At 35.2% G+C, this 13,861-nt stretch overlaps 1 protein-coding gene and 1 pseudogene across 1 annotated transcript; one reads left to right on the top strand and one right to left on the bottom strand.

The window, feature by feature from the left end:
- The first annotated feature begins 7,116 nt into the window (after nucleotides 1–7,116).
- LOC111312656 (protein JINGUBANG pseudogene) lies at nucleotides 7,117–9,564 on the top strand (annotated as a pseudogene).
- Nucleotides 9,565–10,151: 587 nt separating this feature from the next.
- LOC111312655 (cytochrome P450 CYP82D47-like) lies at nucleotides 10,152–12,934 on the bottom strand. The gene is made up of 2 exons (XM_022913108.2): nucleotides 11,937–12,934; nucleotides 10,152–10,944 (listed from the first exon to the last, which is right to left on the bottom strand). The coding sequence occupies exons 1-2, from the start codon at nucleotides 12,900–12,902 to the stop codon at nucleotides 10,321–10,323; spliced, it is 1,590 nt and encodes a 529-aa protein (XP_022768843.2). The 5' UTR covers nucleotides 12,903–12,934; the 3' UTR covers nucleotides 10,152–10,320.
- Between the last annotated feature and the right edge of the window lie 927 nt (nucleotides 12,935–13,861).

Here is a 13,861-nt window from a genome sequence, read left to right as displayed (position 1 = left end):
GGGTCTAGGTTGAAACCTATTGGGCTTAGCTTAAATCTAGTCAAAATGGGGCAGATTGGCCTAATTTTTTATTTTTTATTTTTATTGGTTTATTATTCTGAATTTTATTTTTTAATTTTAGGAGATAATGATTAAAAAAAAAGAAAAAAAAGTTACAATGAATTATGGGGTGGTAGGGTTGGATTGGGATTCAAAGATTGATAATCTTAAATCCCAGTTAAAGGAAGAATCAGCATTGATTAAAAATTCTTTTGATCAATGCCTATAAATATAAGTGTAGACACCCAGTTTTTTATAAGGTTAAAAATTAATAAGAACAGAGTTTCAATCCCATTAGAACTCTAAGATTGAGGTTTAAATTTTGAAGATGTGATAAATAGGTTTTTTTTTTTTAAACAGGGATAACAGATGTGGGGATAAAAGGATTCTAATTTTTGAATCCTCGAATAGCCCCATATAAACTGCTAGTCATCACATAGAAAAATGGGACACAAATAGAAAAAGAGTCATAAAAAAACTTCGATATTCACCCATTTCTTCCACTCTAGCAGCAGCTTAGCCTAACATTGCCATTTTTTATCATTGCCATCACCAGCCATAGCCCCATGTGATGCCATTGCCAAATTAAAAACCAAACTTCATATTACATTGCCATTTTCGCTTAAGCCAAACTCCACCATTGCTGCAAGAACCACTATCTTCATCCATAATCATTTTCAGCAGTATCCAAAACCAATTCTCACCTAACCATAATTTTAGATTCATCAATAAAACCTAAGCAGCTAATAGCTAGCACTCAGCCTTTCATCATCACTTGTAAACAACCCATTGAGAGTCTTTCCTGTCAATTCCATTCAACCTTTCAAAAAACCAAGTTCACTACTGATTTCGATCTACTGCTTCTGGCAATCCTCGATTCTCATCCTCGTCAAGCCGTAAAACATCAACCAAAGTCCCAGCATGTCCCTCTAAACCACTAGCCCTAACCTAGCTTTGATAGCTAGCCAAACCTAACTCTTTCGATCATCTTTAGGCCCTAATCAAAAAATGATCTTCATCAAGAATAGCCTTCATTTTCCATAGTCTCTTACACCTAAAAATCACCCATAATAGAACTCAAAAACACCACTTTTGCCATTCTTTATCTCAGCCAAATATATTATCTCCACCACCATCATCTAAATCTCTCCCTTTATTGACCATCATCACCATTTCTTTAAAGTTGATACCTAAACTGAACCACTACTCTACACAGCCACTGAAACCATCTTAGCCATAAAAATCTTAATAACAGGAACCGAAACCTATTGTGAATCCCATTTTCATCTTCATCATCCTGCCTGAAACCCATACCTGCAAATAGAGAACAAGAAAACCAGGCATCAACCCGCACGTCGATGGTGGAAGCACCAATCTTCATCGATGGCCGATCCTGTCTTCATCATCAGCCTCCGTCGAACACGCATCTCTTGTCAATAAAAGTAAAAAATGAAAGTCAACACGAAGAAACCAAAACACATAAAAAATAAAAAATAAGAATGCAACCAGAAATGGAAATAAGATTTTTCTTGGCTTTGGTTTAAACCCTCTTCTAGGGATTTCAGGTTTTAAAATATAGTGAACAAATAGCCAATACCAAGGCAAACTTTGTGGTGAGAGTTGGAGGCTAACCAGAGCCGATGGTGACCAGACAGCAGCACCTGACGATCAGAGGTAGCAAAAATCTAGAAAGGTTAGAATTGGCCAATGTTCTTAAGGTTTCTTTAGTTCCTGAAGAACTTTATAGAGAGAATGAGGATAGTATATAGCTAGAGAGAGTGTGAAGGTCTGAAAAAAGAAGAAGAAATATGAAATTTTGGTTTTTATAGTTAAACTAAAACGTAACATTTTGGAAAATTAAGAAATCGAGTCTTTTGAATAGGATTCACATGCTGCTCCACGGTCAATCCGACTCAGTTATGACCCACTTCAAACTTCAAGCCAAGCTAATCTATGAAGTCAAGCTGTTTGACCAGTTAAGCCAAACCTAAAGCCGCACCTACCAAGCTGTTTTTTATTTCTACAGCTGAATCTTTTTTTTTTTTTGCCAAACTAAACCAAGTGATTTCTATTGTGGGTATTTTTTTTTCTTATTTAGTGTATTTATTAAGTTAATATAAAAATATATTAAAAAAAAACTTCAAAAAAAAAAGTTTTTGAAGAAATTGAAAGTATCGATTTTTCTTAAAAATAAAAATAAAAAAAAATTAAGGAAAAGTTGAAAGTATTAATTTTCCTTGAAAATAAAAATTTCAAAAAAAGTTTTGAGAAAAAATTGAAAGTATCAATTTTTCTTGAAAATAAAAATTTCAAAAAAATATTTTGAGAAAAAGTTGAAAGTATTAATTTTCTTCAAAAATAAAAATTTAAAAAAAATATTTTGAAGAAAAGTTGAAAGTATTCATTTTTCTTGAAAATAAAATTTTTAAAAAGATATTTTTAAGGAAAAGTTGAAAGTATCAATTTTTTCAAAAATAAAAATTTTAATAAAAAGTATTTTGAGGAAAAGTTGAAAATATCAATTTTTCTTGAAATTTCAAAAATGTTTTTTGGAGGAAAGGTTGAGAATATTAATTTTCCTTAAAAAATTTTCATGTAAAATAATCCGACAGCAGAGTTTCTACTAGAGAAACAGTAGTTTTCTTACATACTCTTGAGGTGAAGAAGTTTTTTTTAATTTTCTATCAAAAGTATTGGAGTCAATTAAGAATAATTTTCAATAATTAAATACTTGATAAACTTTTTAGGCTAATGGATAACATGAAATCAAGTTGGTATCATCTTTCGATGGCCATTGTGAGGGTATTGTAACATTCCTCACACGTAACCGTACATTCGAACCTGATTCTGGTTCCGTAGACATTGAATCTACCTTGCAAAGATCCTAGGTAAAGCTTAGGATTTCTCTTTAAAAATAGACAGATTCAGTCATGTGGCCAATCGCACCTAAACAAAAAAGATTGGTGGTGACTCATAAAACAATATCCAACGATAGGTCCATGAATCTATGCGTTATGACAATAGGCTTGAGTACACAGAACATAGACATGAAAATACAGAAAACAGAAGTAAAAAAAAATGTTTAGGAGAGCTAGAAGCAATCATAGAATTTTTAAGATTTTTCTCAGAATTTTTAGCATTTTTTTCTAGAAATTTTTTGAAAATTTTTTAGATTTCGGTGAAATTTTTCGATGAACTTGAAGTTTTTGATGACTTTTCGAAGCAATTTTCCAGTTTCCTTTGAAAATTTAACCGAAATCTTCAACTTTAGAGAGAGAATAAGAGAAAAAGAGAAAGAAGAGAGAGAAGGGAAGAAAAAGAATCTGCAAAAAGAAGGATTTTGGCTTTTATATAGGTATGAAACGGCGTTGTTTTGTAGATTAAAAAGGGACCAGGATCCGCGCGTTTTCTAGCCAGCGACCTGACCCGAGTGTCAGCCTGTTTTTGACCTGCACTTGACCCGCTTACCTGTTAATCCTTGGAACCGAGTTGAGCCGCACCAAATCCCTCGAGCTGAGCCGTTCAATGTTTTTTTTAGGTATTTTATTTATTTGTTTATTTATGTATTATTTATTTTTAAGAATATTTTTTGCATGTTTTAATTTAATAAAAACAAAATAAAAAATAAAAATTTTCAAAAAAAATATTTTTAAGGAAAAGTTGAAAGTATCAATTTTTCTTGAAAATAAAATTAAAAAAAAAAACATTTTGAGAAAAAGTTGAAAGTACTAATTTTTCTTAAAAATAAAATTTTAAAAAATATATTTTTAAGAAAAAGTTAAAAGTATCAATTTTTCTTATATAAAAGCATAGGTTTTTGTTTGATAAAACACAAAAGAGACCTATATCAAAATTATCCCTTTTTCCTTTTGTCTTTTTAGAAAATTTTTAATGTTAAATGATCCGATGATGGAGCTTTTGCAATTGAAATAATAGTTTCCTTGTATATTCTTGATATGAGAGAATTTTTTTAATTTTTTGTCAAAAGTATTGAAGTCAATTGAGGATAATTTTTAATAATTAATTATTTTATAATTTTTAAGGCTTATTGGATAACACGAATTCGAGCTAGTACCATCTTTCGATGGGCGTTGTGAGGGTGTTATAACTTTTCTCACACGTAATCGTACTCTCAAACCTAGTTCTGATTTTACAGACATTAAATTTACCTTTTAGAGATACCTAAGTCGAACTTAGGATTCTCTTTAAAAGGGATAGGTTCAGTTAGGAGGGCAATCGTACATAAACAAAAAAGATTAGTGGCGACTCTTTAAGTCAACGTTTAGCGATAGATTTTCGGATCTATATATTATGACATATACATATAAATACACACACACACACACATATATATATATATATATATATATATATGCTAGATAAATTCTTCACACAAATCCTTGATACATCAATTTGAACAAATAGTAGAAAATTACACTGAAATTTATAACTGTGCAAAAATTGATCATATGCCAGACAGATTAAACCTATACAAAATTACAATTTAAGAGCAGCAAAAGCATCATCAACCCACTTTATTTCATGGACCGAAACTTTATTACTGGTTTTCGCCGGCATCGATGAGCCAATAAAAGATTGCAGTGCGGACTTGACGTTGTTCATACGCTTACGGTGACGAATCCTCCTCAAAACCACTTCTTTATCCAGGGTTTGCTTGGAATGACTTGGCTTTATGTAGAGATGGCTAGTCACAGAATCCATTTTCTCTTGCTCTTCTTGATCATCGCCAGCGCAGTTGTTATTGTCGACCTTGATGACGATGTTCTTCTCAGGTTGAGAAGGAGGCATTTTTGAAGCTTAAATTGTGGGAAAATAACGTGTAGATTAGAGAGAATTGATGCTCAACAGTTAACAGGAGTGTCTAAGAGAGAAACGGGTGTAAGAGCAAGGGAATTGGGCAAGAGGAGTATTTATAGAGCAGAAAGATTTGAGAATTTGTTAATTGATTCATTTGGTCGGTTTGGTGGGTTCGAGGTGCTCTTGGGAAATGTTCTGCAATTGGATAGCAGAATCCATTGTTTTTGAGGTGGTCGGTTTCAAGCTTCTAGCTGAAAATAGTAGTTTATGATGTTATTTTCATGTCAGAAATCTGGGTTTTGGCCATGTCATGTTAAGATGAACTTCACTTGGATTTGGTTGGGTCTTCTGGGAATCATTGCCATGTGCATCGTGCTCTTTTATTTAAATCAACAACAAAGCTCCATAACCAAAGAATCAGATTCCAATAATAATGCCTTGATTATGTAATTAAAGAATTACAGTAATTAGCCAATTACTGAAGTTCAAACTTATAACAAAAGTATTAATCTAAAATATGAGCATCAATAAACGGGATTATTCTTTGGGGGCATGATGCTGGTCACTAGTCGATTTTAGCTTAACAAAAACTGAGCTTATATAACGCAATTGACTTTTGGATTGGGTCCTATTATCTGGATTGCGTTGGCCTTCTTTGGGTTTAGACCAACCCACTCTAGGTGAGCTTTGCTGTTGTGAAAAGTGATGCAGTAGGAAGAAGTTCGGACAGGCTTGGCCCAGAAACCAGGGGTGTTTCCAACAAATAGACATTTCTGTTCATCAGCCAAGGCCCAACAGCCATATGCGTAAAAAGAAGAACTCTATTCCATCATGAATGGCCATGTCACCTAAAAAGGGTAATGAAATAATAGTTAGGCTCTCTGCCATTTACACTTCGAAGCTTTTGCCTAGTGCCGGACAAGTGGCCATGTAGCATATTTAGGGGTTCCAGGAGAAACGGTCAAGGTGTAAATGACAATCAAACGACCATACTTCTGTCCATTGTACGTGGCAATTGCACAGTTGATCTTGCGATTCGCATCACACCTGTCACGAATCAATTGGATTTTTTCTTTCTTCGTCATTTTTTATTGGTTTCTTACTTTTTTGCTTTTCTTCATCACTTTAGGCAAAAACTGCAATAGATTGTGTTCCTGTTCTTTTGAGTATATTGGTGCGAGGGATTTTAGTTTAAAGCAAGCAAGTGTTTTACGATGTTATTTTTGACATACGATGGTTAATATTTTCGTTAAAGAAAATCTTTTGTCTGATTTTTAGTGTTCAATCGGAAGTTGGAAAAGGACACTTGAAAGCTGAAACATTTAACCAAAAAGTGGGAAAGTACATTAATTCACTGCCTCAAATATTTTTCCACTTATTTTGCTATGGTACACAATGAAATTCTCTCCTTGAATCATTTTTCAACAGGAGCTACTATTTGTTTATCTCAGTTTAAGTTAATTAGTACAAATAAACGAAAGGGCCGATTTGATTGATAGTCATTTTCTCTAATATCCAACTGAACCCTGAGGTGTGGCTTAGCCCCCCAACATTTGGGGCAAAGCTTTCCCTTCTTCCGTTGTTTGTGAACACCATATTTGTGGTGTCGTTAATCCACCATCGAAATCAAATACTGGTGCCCTTAGACTTCATGCACCAGCAGAAAACTGGAAGCAGATCCTCAATGTAACATATCTTGGCGGGCAAAATAACATGTTTATAAAAAATGAGAATTTCAATAAGATTAGATATGAGATAAAAACATTAAAAAATCGAGCTGTAAAATTTTACGAGTAAATAATTTATTGTACTAAAAGAGATTAAAAATATTTATGAATGTATATGCTTAAATGTTGAATGTGTAAATATTTTATGAAAATAATGGAGTATTTGTAAATAGTTGAGTACTTGATGTTTGATTTGAATTTGGTAAGCATTTGTTTGATTTGAGATTGATTATTTGATTTATACTACAACTGGGATTGATTTTGAAATGCTGAGTGAATTGTTGAATTGTTGATATGCTTGTAATACTCTAATTATCTATAATTTAACTTTAGCAGGGGCATACAGGGCTTGCACTTTAGTTTTGCCTCTGAATTGTATATTAAAAAATGGAAAAATGGAATCAGTGTAAATTATTGCATTTCCCCATTTCCTGCTTCACTCAGTCAAATCACAGTATCATCTTTTTTTTTTTTTTTGCCTTCAAAAATTTACTTTTCCCTCTCAAATAATTGATGCCATTATCATAACCAAAGGGAGGAAATAAAGGGGAGAAAGTACTCCAATTATTTTTCATGGCCTCATTACTCAATATGAGGAGGAATGCAATGATAACTCTTTTACTTACCCTCAAACTTTGATTTGAGGAAACCATAAACTAAATAAATGAAAACAAACCCACATCAAGCCTTTGTTTCTCTAGCTAACTTCTTATAATATTGAGTACAAAAATGTTAAAACTATAGAACCCCACATAACTGCGAATTTGGCACTTGATGATTCGATGGTTTGATTGGCCTGAACTTTGATATGCGCAATCGATTTTCCACCTTTTCTTTTCCTTTATTAAAATATCCGGAAGGTTATCCTAAAAATAGAAATTGAACCAACCACCATTGCAAAAAGGAACAACCCAAATCGCAAGTAATAAAACTACCAGGAACGTTGTTATTAGGCAACGGACCCCGGATTCCCCGGACCCGTTGCCCCTCTTTCTATACACATTCTGGTTCGAAAACTTGTCAAAAACTGATAGCCCCAAATCTGCTCTACCGTTCCTCTCCCACTTCTATAATTTGCAAAACAATTTTATGTATGCATGCAATGCAAATGAAACCATTTCTATATCGTCTCCGCACCTTTGACTTGTTTTTCTGATATTCTCTCAACCCTCAAATCTCTCCTATCCATCTTTTGGGTCTTTGGTAGTTGGATTACAATATTGTTTTTTGGGTCTTTGTTAGTTAGATTACTATATTGTTTTTTTTTCTTTTCATTTTCTCTGGGATTGGAACGAGAGACGGAGGAGGGGGCACAATGTTTGCAGAGGCTGATAACATTCCAAGAGCCAAGTCAGGAAACATTACGCATTCTGATCCTAACATGTCCATGACTAGTCCTGGGTATGAAGATGATTTGTGCCTTCGTTACAGCAGCGCATCGGCTGCCGGCCCTGCCCTTTATGAAGCAAACAGGATGAGCCTGGAAGCCTCCCCCATGACCATGTCACCATGGAACCAAGCCACTGCTTTCAACAAACCTTCGTGGGTCCCTTTCGACGACGGTAACATTCCAACGAACAGTCTCATCGGCTCACTTACACGTGAAGAAGGCCATATATATTCCTTAGCAGCCACAAAGGATCTCCTTTACACTGGCTCTGATAGCAAGAACATTCGTGTGTGGAAGAATCTTAAAGAATTTACCGGCTTCAAATCAAACAGTGGATTGGTTAAGGCCATTGTGATATCCGGTGAAAAGATTTTTACTGGTCATCAAGATGGGAAGATTCGTGTCTGGAAAATCTCTCCTAAGAACCCTAGTGTTCATAAAAGAGCTGGAACTTTGCCAACTCTCAAAGACATCCTTAAAAGTTCCATTAAACCAAGCAATTACGTGGAAGTGACGCGTAAGCGCTCTTTATGGATCAAACACTCGGATGCTGTCTCTTGTTTGAGCTTGAATGAGGAACAAGGTCTTCTTTACTCTGCTTCATGGGACAGAACCTTTAAAGTTTGGAGAATTTCTGATTCCAAATGTCTTGAATCAATTCATGCACATGACGACGCTGTTAACTCTTTGGTTTCGACCTTGGGTGGAATGGTTTTGACTGGATCAGCAGATGGAACCGTTAAAGTGTGGAATAGGGAACAGCAGCGAAAAGGAACAAAGCATACTTTGGCTCAAACTCTTTTACAACAAGAATGTGCGGTTACAGCGTTAGCAATCGATGCCCCCGGTTCAGTAGTTTACTGTGGCTCCAGTGACGGTCTGGTCAATTTCTGGGAACTTGAAAAGCAATTATCCCATGGGGGGGTCATGAAAGGGCACAAAATGGCGGTCCTTTGCCTTGCCGCTGCAGGGAATTTGGTTTTTAGCGGATCAGCTGATAAGACTATATGTGTTTGGCGAAAGGACGGCAACATCCACACATGCCTTTCGGTGCTGACAGGGCACACGGGGCCTGTGAAGTGCTTGGCTGTGGAAAGGGATCAGGAATCAGGGAACGAGCAGCAGTGGATTGTGTACAGTGGGAGCCTTGATAAGTCCGTGAAGGTATGGAGCGTTTCGGAGCTTGCCCAGGTAGCAGCGATGCAGCAGAATCAGCAGCAGCCGGTTTATGATAAGGAGTCCATCCCATCTGATGGGAGCAATTCTTCCACCAGCAGAGCCAGCCAGAATAGGAGGTAATGATCACAAAGAATTTCGGATCTTCCCTGTTGAGATTCTGATATAATCTTATGATGCCACGTGTACATGTTTTGTAATAAAAAATTTGTTAGGTTTGACTCGTGGAATTGAGGAGGAACAGGGATCTGTGTAGTGTATGTTGGCTGCGGGAATTTGCCTAACACAGGGGGAAGGGATCATTTTGGAATTTTCCTATGGGTATTTATTGTAAACACTAATTGTTGTGGACTTTCAATGAATTGGCTATTTGAAATGGAGACAATTTTCCTAAATAAAATTTCTTTTATTTTATTTGTCTGTCAAATCTTCGAGGAAGATTGCGTATTCATCCAACATAATAGAGACGCATACAAACGAATTTGCCCCAAATGTTCATCAGTGGCCTGAATCAGTGAATCATACAAACCAGTCACCTTTCTTTCTTCCTTAATTTCAATACCTGCCACAAGAAATGACGTGATTCACAAATGAACCAAAGATTCCATATACCGCCACATAAAAGAAGCTAATTCAACGGGGGCAATTAAGTAACTCGGACAATTAATTTGAGAGTAACTGAAGTACCAAACGGGCAATTAAGTTCCAAAGAGTCGTGTTTGGGCTTCTCCAAACGGTGTTATGAGAGTAACTCAAGCATTAACATCTTGCGAACGTGACGCCAGTAGGGGCAAAAGAGTGAAAAATGGGATGAATTGGTTTTTTATCGATAATATGTTCGTAGATTGTTTTTAAAATGTCATGTTATCTCAACCTTCCCTTAACAGGTTTCCCTTAACACAATTTATTGGTGTTAATTTAGTGTGGTTTTCCAATTTGATTTCACTCTCTAGTCTCTACAAATAAATTTCCATAAAGTTAAAGAAACAATTCATATCATCTAAGCTCCCAAATACCAATTACTCAATTATCATTCAAACATCTAGTAAAAAAAAAAAAAAAACCATGATAACAGAACTATCACGGAGATTTATAAGTTCGACATCCACAATATCATCTATATGCCCAACTCGTAAGCCAGGAAAATTATTTAGACAAACAAGTATAAATTTATTCGTACAGATGAGGAGGAAGTCGAGGTGTAAGAATGACTTCAAGGGGTGTGGCTTTGAGATTAGTCAAACCCGCTCCCCCAACCATGTCGACTGGCTGATCTAATGGGGTTGTAATTTCAAACGCTTGCAGCAAATTAACAAGGCTGAGTTGTAAAACTTGAACTGCAAAAGAAATTCCAGGACAAATTCTTCGACCGCTACCAAATGGAATCAATTCATAGTTTTGTCCCCTAACGTCAACGTCCTTGTGGGTTGTAAGAAACCTTTCTGGCTGAAACTCGTCTGGATTGGACCACACTTTGGGATCTCGCTGAAGCTTGGAAAGATTTATTAGAAGGCGTGTGCCTGCCGGAATGTAGTAGCCACCGGTGATGCAGTCCTCAATAGATTCATGTGGCACAGACAGAGGGGCAGCTGGGTATAAGCGCATTGTTTCCTCGACGACAGCTTGGAGGTAGACCAAGTTCTTGATGTCTGATTCTTGCACTAGCCTGTCTTTACCAACGTAGGTGTCTAATTCATGTTGGGCCTTTTTCAAGATATCCCGATGGTTAAGAAGTAAGGAGATAGCCCATGTTATCGTGACTGTTGTGGTATCTGTTCCACCTAAAATTATCGCCTGCAAAAATTAATGGCCCAAAAAGTATCAGAATTGAGCTTTATGTTTAGACTTAAATGTTCTTGGAATTTGGATGCGAAATAAAGGGTTCCCAAGTACAGTTTAAAAATCACACGCAAGGCAGGGATCAGTATTTCGGTACCCTGTGATTATGGACCAATTTGTGACCTTAGGCTGAAAACTTATTGATGATTGATTGGCTGATGAATAGGCAAATGATTTATCCAATTTTTTTGGAGTTTTTCATGTAGTTGAATTTCATAATCCAGAACCTATAAATAGTGACTAACAACCTTTTTCTCCTCCTCCTCAAGCTCGTAATTTTCTCATATTTATCTAGATTTTCAGAATTCATAATTGATACCATTTTTCTATTTAATAGCACTCGAAGATTTCAAAAATTTCTAGTATAGAGACTAGTTGAACACTTTATTTAATGTGTAAACTTTTATACATCATTTCCCATATAAATGATGTCACTTTAAATTAATTTTATGTCAAAATCATATCAACTTTATTAAAAGATAAAAAATAAAAGATTCTTTCTTTTATTAAAATTATTTTAATTTGTTTATTTATATTATTTTATATCATAATCATTAACCTCAAAATCACCTATTCATTTATTTTCTATACCTATAAAAATTGCAACTCCTTCCTATCCAGAAGTTTTGGGTGATTAAAGACGGTTCATTTATAAACGGTGTTCAAAGAAAAATATCATGGTTTCCTGTCAGGAAAAATGGGTGGAGGAAAAAAAATTCTATAGGGTTGTGACCAATATCTAATTATATACAGGACAATTATATATATATATATATAAAAGAAAAAAATATATTTTATGATGATAATTTTTTAAATATAAAAGAATAAAACTTTAACATGTTAATGAAATCAGAGAAAAGCAATTCAAAGAGATCGAAGTTACCTAACTCTTACGGTTTGATCAAGAAATAAAAGAGAGGTGAAATTTGGCTAAAGTATCAACTCACCATGCAGGTAGCTTTGTTGATTGTATCAGCATCATAACTAGATAAATCTGCAGCATCTACAAGAAGGGACAACATCATGTCCATGAAGTTGTCATGTTCACCATCCATTTTGCCTGATGAATTTATCTTCTGCTTACGCTCCTCTAAGCATTCTTCAAGCAGTTGATCCAGTTCTTTTGCCGTCTTCTTCATGGCCTTCTCATGTCCTCCTAAATCCAGCCACCTTAGGAATGGCAGCGAGTCCGCAACCGTGAACGTCCCGGTCAATTCAAATAAAGCCCTTACGGCTTTCCTGCGTCGCTCATTCTCCTCTTTCCCGTGTGAATTTTCAACCTCTGAGTATCTCTTTCCTATAACCATCTTGAAAACTGTGTTAATGTTCAAGGTCCAAAACGATTTCTTCATCTCCACAACCACCTTCTCTGAACTATTATTATTCCTTCCCCCCTTTACCACTAACTCGTAAAGTTGCTTGATAAATGTTCTAATCTCGGACTCTCGAATATGTTTGAGCTTCTCCAAACGGTGGTTTGAGAGTAACTCAAGCGTCGCTATCTTGCGAACGTGACGCCAGTAGGGACCGTAAGGGCTGAACCCAAACATGGCGTAGTTGTAACCCAGGAGTTCTGCAGCAAGAGATCTTGGACGGTTGACGAATGCTTTATCGTTGGTGGTGAAACACTCTTTAGCAATCTCCCAACTGCTTATTACTAGAGCTGGTTTTATGCCGAGCCTGATGGTGAAGATTGGTCCGTACGTGTCAGCCAAGTCACCCAATGTGATGTAGGCTGGTTTCCGGCCACCTAACAGGTGAAGGTGGCCTAGGAAAGGCCTTGCACCGCTAACTTCTGGAGCTTTTATCTTCTTGCTGAAGCTTTTCTTACTAAAAGCTGATGTAAATAAAAAAAAGAACAAGGCAAAGATGGTAGCTATTGCAATTACAGAGTTTAGAAAGAGGGCTTCCATTGCTAATTAATCTCTTTTTGAGTTCTTGAATTGAAGTCTGAATGAACACTTGATGTCCCTTTAAAGTAACGGATACGCTACAAACTACCTTTGAAAAAGTAACATAATATTTAGAATTATAAAAAATGAGGTCATTTTTCAAAACATCAAATATCATTGCAAGTTCAACAGTGATTACATTTTATTGATGCTTTAGTTTTTTTCTTTTTTCTTTTTTACTCTTTATCTTTTATTTTTAATTATTTTCTTATAATAAAATAGTAATAAAGTTTATGCCAAATTAAGCTTAAAAAATATTGCACTAAATTTCTTGGATGTTACGTAATCAAGCAAATTGGTCCCGATATCAATTTGTTTTGGTTTGGAAGGAATCTTTTTCCGATTGAATTAATCTTTCCAAAAACATATGTGAGGACCAGATGGCTATGCTTTGATGCCAAATTAAGCTTAAAAAATATTGCACTAAATTTCTTGGATGTTACGTAATCAAGCAAATTGGTCCCGATATCAATTTGTTTTGGTTTGGAAGGAATCTTTTTCCGATTGAATTAATCTTTCCAAAAACATATGTGAGGACCAGATGGCTATGCTTTGTCTGTATCAGTGTAATTTTGAGGCAAATTTTCGGTTAGCATCAAAAGAAAAGCCCAATCGTTACTAGAATATACGTAAATAGTGATAATTTTTTAGCGACGTTTTACTGTTAAACGAAGTTAACTTCTGTGTTTTGAAAAAAGTAGGAGAGTTTTTAACTTAAACGTTACTAAATTTTTAAACAAGGACGTTTATGCAGAAACGTCACTAAACAATGACATATAACTGTATTTATGTTTATAAAGGCCACAAAATAATTTTCAAAATGATATAAAATATATTTTTTTTAATCATTTAGCGGCGTTTTTCAATTAAATGCCACTATTTATAAAGCTTTAGTGACGTTTACATACAAAAAGACGTCG

This window comes from Durio zibethinus, chromosome 1, assembly GCF_047325235.1.
Source record: "Durio zibethinus cultivar Kanyao isolate XHJ-2024 chromosome 1, ASM4732523v1, whole genome shotgun sequence".
NCBI lineage: Eukaryota > Viridiplantae > Streptophyta > Magnoliopsida > Malvales > Malvaceae > Durio > Durio zibethinus.
Note: the sequence above shows the minus strand (reverse complement) of the source record. Positions and strands in the feature narration are given on the sequence as shown.

Bases quoted from the DNA above. Each gene is read 5' to 3' on its own strand.
- LOC111312655 (XM_022913108.2), bottom strand. From the start codon at position 12,902: ATGGAAGCCCTCTTTCTAAACTCTGTAATTGCAATAGCTACCATCTTT. The intron at 10,945-11,936 runs GTGAGTTGATAC...TAATTTTTGCAG, and splicing joins TCAACAAAGCTACCTGCATG to GCGATAATTTTAGGTGGAAC.